Source organism: Camellia sinensis, chromosome 1 (assembly GCF_055761805.1).
Source record: "Camellia sinensis isolate YWXY chromosome 1, ASM5576180v1, whole genome shotgun sequence".
Classification (NCBI taxonomy): domain Eukaryota; kingdom Viridiplantae; phylum Streptophyta; class Magnoliopsida; order Ericales; family Theaceae; genus Camellia; species Camellia sinensis.
In genome coordinates, this window is record NC_138961.1 from 37,857,937 (window position 1) to 37,866,227 (window position 8,291).

Below are 8,291 nucleotides of genomic sequence, written 5' to 3' on the forward strand. Positions count from 1 at the left end.
ACCCACATTTCCACTGATTTAGGAACCACCCATTGAATTCCTCACCACTGTAGCAAATCAGTCCACACCCTCCAAACCAAAGGGCATAAGATTATCACATGCTGAATTATTTCTAGCTTATTATTGCAGAACGCACACTGATAAGACACACTTCCACCCAAATTTCCTATCCTCTACAGAAAATCAGATGGTTTCACCTTGTGTTTCCATGCAAGCCACCCAAAGAATTGCACTTTGGGTGTGAGATAATTCACCCATACCAGTTTACTAACAGTAGACTGCTCACCAACCTCCAAATCTGTATACTTATAGAGGGTGGAAACAATATATTGACCTGATAGTGCTGCTAACAAAACTGGTTTATCCTCTTCATTCCTATTTAGTGATGGAGCCAGACATAACTCCTCTCTGAGCTTGTTTAGTTCCTCTTTCTCCCAAACAAATAAATTCCTCATGAAGCTAATTTCCCAACCACCAGTACTATCTTGCTTTTCAACAAAAGACCTTAAAGAACCTCCTCTATCTGTGGATAACCTAAACAACTTGGGAAATTTCTCTTCGAAACAACCATCACCACACTATTTATCCGGCCAAAACCTCAATCTGTTCCCACACTAATCTGAACATTGATTGTGAAAAAATTGAACATCATAGGCCTGTGCTCTGCAGCAGCTAAAATATCACTCCACAACTTTGATGCCCTCTTACCTTGGTTCAAAGTTGGAAACCATACTCCCCCATTTAGATTGTATTTACTACAGACCACCTTCTTCTATAAAGCCTCATCTTCATTAGCAAACCTCCACCACCACTTTATCAAAAGACAATCATTAAAATCTCTAATTCTTCGAATCCCCAACCCTCCTTGCATCTTGCTTTTAGTAACCTCCTTCCACATCACCAAGTGTAATTTTCGCTTCAAATCTGGTCCTCCCTATAGAAAACCAACCTGAATTCTTTCAATCTCCTTTGCTATTCCTGCTGGCATTTTAAATAAAGAGAGATAGTACACTGGCAAATTAGATAACGTAGCCTTGAGCAAAGTCAACCTACCAGCAAATGATAAAAGCCTTCTTTTCCATCCAACAGGCTTTAGGCTTGACCTTATTAACAATTGGTTTACAGGATTTCTTCCTAGTTGGGCTAGCACCCAATGGCACCCATACTAATCAAAACAACAATGTTAAGAATACAAAAATCAAACACAGAATGGGATACAATCCTCTCACAAGGGGTGGGTCCCACATACATGTGTGTTTTGTCTCTTTTTGCAATTGTTGTTGCTAGATAGGTCATTTCATGTTTGTTCCAATTAATGAGATTGTGCTTGTTGTATTCAAGATTTGGAATTTGAACTTTGAATGATGTTTGGCCATGAAAATGATCTATGAATGAATGTGGAGGTGAGGTCTATTACATTAAAAACAGTAATGGCACATAATTTTCTAAGAAAATCTGATATAAAAATTTAGTTATATCTTGGCATTACTCAAAAATATAATTGCTAGCTTGCTGTGATTAAATTTTCTAAATTTCAAAAATATCACACAAAACCTCTTCTAATTCAGGATTTCAATTTTGTTAATCTTTTGCTAAGATTATTATTATTAAGAAAAGAAAAAAAAAACACACCTAAAGTTTGGCTTCTGTAACAAAGAAAATACTAACTTTTTGATTGTTTGAAATTGTTTTGATCAGCAAAAAAAAAAAAAAAAAGTGCAACCAATTGTATTAGTGAACAGTGGAATATTATATAAAAAATAATACATCAGTACAATCCAAAACAACAAGAAGGAACAACCAGCAACACTACCACATTGGAGAGGTTCCCAAATAGGTAGCAAAGCATAAGAGACACTAAAACAAAGAAACTCATAATTGTTTCAAATTAAACCATCAACATTTAAAAATATATCAATTCTAACCCTTGAAATCCTTATCACGTGTTTTCCTCTACGTCTGAATATGAGTTTTTTCTCTTTTTCTTTTTTTTCCTCTTTCAAAAGACTCATAGACAAATACACTTAACATGCACTGTCATGAATTAATTAATGAAATGCTATTATATATGACTTTGATACTATTAATAAAATATTTCAATTTGAGATTTAAAAAGGGCAAAAAATTCTTTGCAAGAACCATCCTAATACATTAAAATAATTGGAGGAGACGTTATATTTAGCAAACAACCACTAATTCCATACATACATAAGGTAAAGAAATTAAAATTCCATGTTTCACTTCTCATTTCTTCCCAGCATTACGATTTGGGTATCACAGATTTAAATCGAGAAAACATTCTCTCTCCACACAAAAGCAAAAAGCTTTCTATATTTGACCCTTCTCAAATCTTCTTGTGCAATACGTTGGCACAACCCTCTAGTAGCATATATGTGATGGGGACTACAGTTTATTTCACAACACTAAAAAACGATCCATCAATCTTGGAAAGCACTAGAATGATACTTGTGGTCTTCGGTAGCTTTGCTTCCAAATCTGAAACTACAATGTGAGTGAACTTGTCATATAGTTTGTCCATGATTTCATGTCCAAACTGGTTTGAAATTATAGGCTCTATGAAGGCCCTGACAACCTTTGCAAACTTTTCTCTTCTAACCCATTTATCATTCTCCTGCATCTGTAGGCTATCAAGTTCAAACCCCTCCATATGATCAACTGTGAATGATCCGTCCCTCTCCACTATATCTTTCAGTTCCTCAAGTAATGGAAAATAGCTAGGTACATTGAAGGTGTCTAATTTATCTTCATCTATCAATCCCTATTATCATGAAGGAAAGAAAGAAAATCAATAGATTGGAATAAATAAAGCAAATAATTTTAGGGTAGTGCTATGCCAAATATATATATATATATATACACAAATGATGGGATAAGTATTGATTTTATCATTTTAAAGGAAAGAACTCATCAAGATGACTTATATTTTTAAAATGTTAGAGAGAAAAATTAAACAAAAAAATATTAATTTTGGACCCATTGAACTCTGTTTTTCATGATCCAAAATAGTCAGAAAGCTTTAAGAATCTAACTGGTTTGAGCACCAAACTCTTAGTACGTTTTTGAGTTATGAATATTTTACCTTCAGAGAGTAAAATATGAGTCAATGTGATAACATGTTCATAATAATTTCATTTTAACTCTGATTAAAGCGTAGTTTATATATATGAAATGCTTTTTGAGAGCAATCAAGAATACTCATTTTTGTAAATTGCCAATAACTATTTCATGTAGCTGATCCCATTTGATGAGACTTAAGACTTGGTTTGGTTTGGTTTGGTTTGGCTAGGCTAATAACAATTTCATTTTAACTCAATTAAAGAATAGTTTATATATGTATGTAACGAATTTTGAGAGTAATGACGAATGATTGAAACCAATTTTAAGAAATGAGAGATTTTGCAAAAAAATATATATAACAAGCGAAATCAGTCCTTTGTGGACGGCACCTAAGGGAATTTTCGGTTTATAGTTTGCATGTTTCTCCATTTTTAGGCCTAGAAAAATTGTGTTCTAGAGGTATGTAAGAGCTTGTGAACATCAAACGAAGACATTTAATGGTAAAGAAGTGTTAAAAATTGCAGCTACCTGTGACACCAATTCAGCAATGGCTATAGCTAATAGTTCCCAAGTAAAGCAGCTCTCCATGTCTGAAGGATCAGAAGATTGCCTACCACAAAGTATCAACACCATACAACCATTTGGAACCACCTCTTGGGATCTAGCTTTGAGAAACATTGTGAAATCTTCATGAAATTGGGATAAGTAGGCTCCTTTTACAACGGGAGGGCTTGTCTTTGATATGTAAATCTTCCCCTTGTTTAATGCCAAGACTTCTCTGCTTGTGAGTCCTTTTGGTGCCTTTTATTTTACCAAAGAAACCATTGAAATGGTTAGTGTGCAAGCTTATTACACATCAAAAGCAAATGGGTCATTTGAAATAAGTAATACAACTTATACAAGCAGTACATCCATTGAGCGACCACTATCATGCCAGGATCACAAACAGTGCATCAGATAATAATATTTACATACACACAAACAACCCCGCCCCTTGTTTGGGTGTATAACAAAAACATTGGAAACTTCAACAAATTATAGACAATCAGAATATAAGCCAAAACTTAGCAAAACTTCACAAAACGGGTAGGCTTCACCCAAATGCTTGGACATACAGAGGCTGACAAAGGGAGACGAGCATCGAGGCTTATGGCTGACCTCCAGGCTTATTACCTACAGAATCAGATAAAATACAGAGTGAGACAATCTCAGTGAATAATAGTACTTTAATAACTCATTGTTCAACTTGAATTATAATGCAGAGCAAAGCGTATATAATGTAAAAGACAGGTAGTTAATCTGATTCTGTACTAATTTCAGTACGGCCTTAGGCCCCGTTTTTAACCAGAATGGCTTTAAGCCCTTGAACTGAATGGCATTAAGCCCTTTAACAGAACGGCATTAAGCCCTTATCAGAATGGCATTAAGCCCTTATCAGAATGGCATTACAGCCCTTATCAGAATGGCATTAAGCCCTTTTCATGTATGTATGAATTCAAGAGGTGGCTCGCACGGATTCTAGAGGTGACTTGCATGGCAGCACTTAGTTCCGTGCAGCACTTTGTTTCATACTAACAGATCATACAGAATGGCCATAGGCCCATATGTCACAGATTGGCCATAGGCCTCACATACGTCACAGAACGGCCATAAGCCTCATAACTTTCACAAAACGGCCATAGGCCTCAGTTCACATATGTATGGACTCAAGAGGTGGCTCGTATAGATTCTAGAGGCGGCTCACGCTGCAACACTTAGTTCCGTACAACACTTTGTTCCATACCAGAAATCATTAAGTCTTAAAGACCGAACAATGCATATGATGGCATAACCGGAATGGATAAACAGAAATAGAATAACCTCAGTTCCTTAAGAATACCATTATGGGATAGTGCACATAATTTCTCATGACTTAGTTACAGATTAACACAGTTGTCTCGCGTATAGCAGAATAAGAATATTACAGAGAGCACATAATAACGTTAAACTTTTGCATTCATATTGTAGGTTCTAAATGACCTCGGGTCCATATGTAGCACAACAGAACTATTTTAGATTCATTCGGATGCACATAGCTTATCCAATTATTCTGATCCTTCAGAAATATCCATACTCACTGAGTTATAACTGAACGACCTCAAGCCCATTAGTAGCAAAACAGTCTACTTTCATAGTTACACTAAAACCGTTATTCAAGAATGAACATAAGTTCCCTTTTATTCATTATACACATTTGTTTCATCGTTCATGTCACCATTTCATCGTATTCGTTAATTCAGTCAGAGTGCAACATTTATAGTATATGTCGTTCTCGACAATTTATATACATGTTAACGTAATCACTTACGAAGCACAGAACGTTAATAACATTAATTAGTAATGGTAAGTAAAATGTACGTCTACTGTACTACTACTCACAGTGATCGGCTTCCGGTAGTAATGGGACGATGTCCTCGTCTCGACCTACAAACACAGTGCACAACACATAATATAAGATTATAACCGATTCTTTACTTATTCTCTTTGATTAATTAATCACTTAGCCATGGTGATACCAAGCTCATTATTCCTCAATAACTTATAATCCATGTCTCAGAAAATAGGAGGAATCGATGGAAAATGGTTTAAGCGAAGAAATGGCACAAATCGGTAAACATAAAGTGAACAATCGTCACTAAATTGGGCATAACTATTTCGGTACTTAGAATTTGGGGATGAGACCACCACCATTTAAAACTAGACTTTCGGGGCTTGATTGTAGGCTCAAGAATCACTCAAAACGGAGCCCGGATGCAAAAGATATGCTTAGTCAAAGTTACCTAGTATATGCTGAAACAGGGATGGCTGCTCGTGCGCCCACTTTGGCCGCTCGTGCAGTGACTAGGCCGCTCGAACGGTGGGTTAAGCAGAATGCAATGCTCTATTTTTTTCATGTTCTGCTCGTGCGGTGCCCGTGGCCGCTCGTGCGGCCTGGGCAAAATCAGGCAGTCCGAACCAAGCCACAAATGCAACAAAACCAACACATGGAGGAGTTGAAGAATAGACACAACAATGTAATTTTTAGAATGTATTATTACCATAAACATACTTCACAACCTCAATTTGATCCTTGAAAGCTTTAAACTCATAAACACAATTTAATCACTTTGAGTTTCTAACCATATTTAGTTTCTCAAATATGTAATCATCTAAATACATACACAAATTTAAGATGGAAAAGGAAGGGATATAATTTAATTCATCTCCAATTAACTCAAAGTAACACAAATCATTGAACATTTCTCCAACTAATCAATTGATACACTCATTACCTTAATTGTAAACCCTAGCTCACAAAATGTTTAGAAAAGCTCACTTGAGTTAATTAGAGAGGTTATTCTAGGTAGATTATACATGCCTTGGTTCAAATCTTCACAAACCCTCTCAATTTTCCCAATCCTCTTCCTTGTTGAATTTCTCTTCTTCTCTCAATTCTCTTCTTCTCTAATTCTCTCTCTCAGGAGATATTTGTGTAATGGCTCTAAGTCAAAGGTCCAAAGAATATATATATATATATATATATATATATGTGTGTGTGTGTGTAAAAGTGAATAAAGACGAAAATCAATCAGTTTAATCATCCCAAATCAAATTTTCACAAAAATGCTTATTATGACTTAAAAATTATGCTGATTTCAAATGTAAAATCAATTTCAGGTTATCAAGCCTCTAAGGCTCTCAATTTCTGATTCAAACATTCTAATTGTGACAGATACTTTTCTTATTAAACAGATATGCATCTATAATCATAGGATTCACTTAATTAACCTTAATTCTCATAAAATTTCACAGTAATCATTTGAAGGCACAGAATAAGGGACTAAAAATATATCAGAATCACATACGAGGGTCGGGTTATTACACTCCCCCCCCCCCTTAAATAAGTTTGGTCCCTCAAACTTGTTTTACTATGTAACAGATTAGAAATCTCAGCCTCACGTCATTGTCCAATTCTATTACAGATGCTCACGTAATTCCTCAGTTCGAACAATTCACAGGTTAATCCGATGTTTATCACAGTTATTCAAAAGTTCTTAACATAACAAGCATCTCATAGTTTTATCCAACTAGTTGTTTCGATGTCTATTTCAGGCCTGTAGGAATAAAAATAACAACTCCTCATATTAATTTCATAGGATCACGTGTCGCATAGGATAAGACTACAAGAGTCCATCACAGGATATTCAATGCATAAAATCCCCAGTAGGCAGGGTTTCTAATCACAATATTTTCCCGTCCATAAGTTCCATAGCATCAATTTTCAAGTACAGAAACATACCAATCTCACATACGGAAACATTATAGATAGCATTCCCTCAAGCACATAATTCATAAATTCCCACAACATACGTTAATTTCAATCATAATAAAAATATTCTCTACTAAGTTTCCAACCAGATCAACCCAGCATTAATAGTTCATATGCAATTCTCAATAGAAGGTACATGTTCAAACTTGCCCAGTTAAGTAATTCCTTGGGTAAATCATATATTACAATTCACTCAAAGGTAAGTCATCAATTAAGGTTATATGTATTTTTCAAAAGAAATCCATTATGTAGGTAGATTCAAATCGTATTATACCTAATGAAATCAGACATCAGAGCCCATCAATAACGTTCTGTCTATCTAACAAGGTATACTTTATTCCAATAGTCACAGATAAGTTGTTTAAGTACATAGCCATTAGCTTCACAATTTGTTCGTAGTGTCCCCCTGTTTCTGAAAGCATATTAAAATTATACCATTATATTGGTTCAAAATAATATATAATAGTTCTTAACAAAGTCAGTACTACAGAAAGAAGGGTCACAGTACACGTCGTTAATTTCTCATGGCATTACTTCTAAGTTCAGTAACACAGAGAGGACCATGCTCCGAATCGAACAGTTACGACAATATCAGAACTAGTATCATATACTTTTGCAAATTCATGCAGATGTGCCACTATTATAAGTTCGGATTTGGGCAATAGAAGCAGGTAGAACAAGCATTTTTCCAAGCAAAGGAAGCCATCCAAAGATAAGGCCAGAGATCAAATTCAAAATCATGTTCGATTAACCAATCATAACAGCGAGGGGTAACATCCTCTCTCAATATACATTTCCTCTTCTTACAGTACAAATTACTTTGGCCCCCTTTTTTTTTTTTTTTTTTACCAAAGTCCACAATGTC

At 35.2% G+C, this 8,291-nt stretch overlaps 1 protein-coding gene across 1 annotated transcript; it reads right to left on the reverse strand.

Annotated features, from left to right (window-relative positions):
- Positions 1–2,281: 2,281 nt before the first annotated feature.
- On the reverse strand, positions 2,282–3,895 carry LOC114302260 (caffeine synthase 1-like). Its single transcript, XM_082923246.1, has 2 exons — positions 3,607–3,895; positions 2,282–2,779 (listed from the first exon to the last, which is right to left on the reverse strand). Exons 1-2 carry the CDS (start codon positions 3,754–3,756, stop codon positions 2,411–2,413), a joined length of 519 nt encoding a protein of 172 aa, XP_082779372.1. The 5' UTR covers positions 3,757–3,895; the 3' UTR covers positions 2,282–2,410.
- Between the last annotated feature and the right edge of the window lie 4,396 nt (positions 3,896–8,291).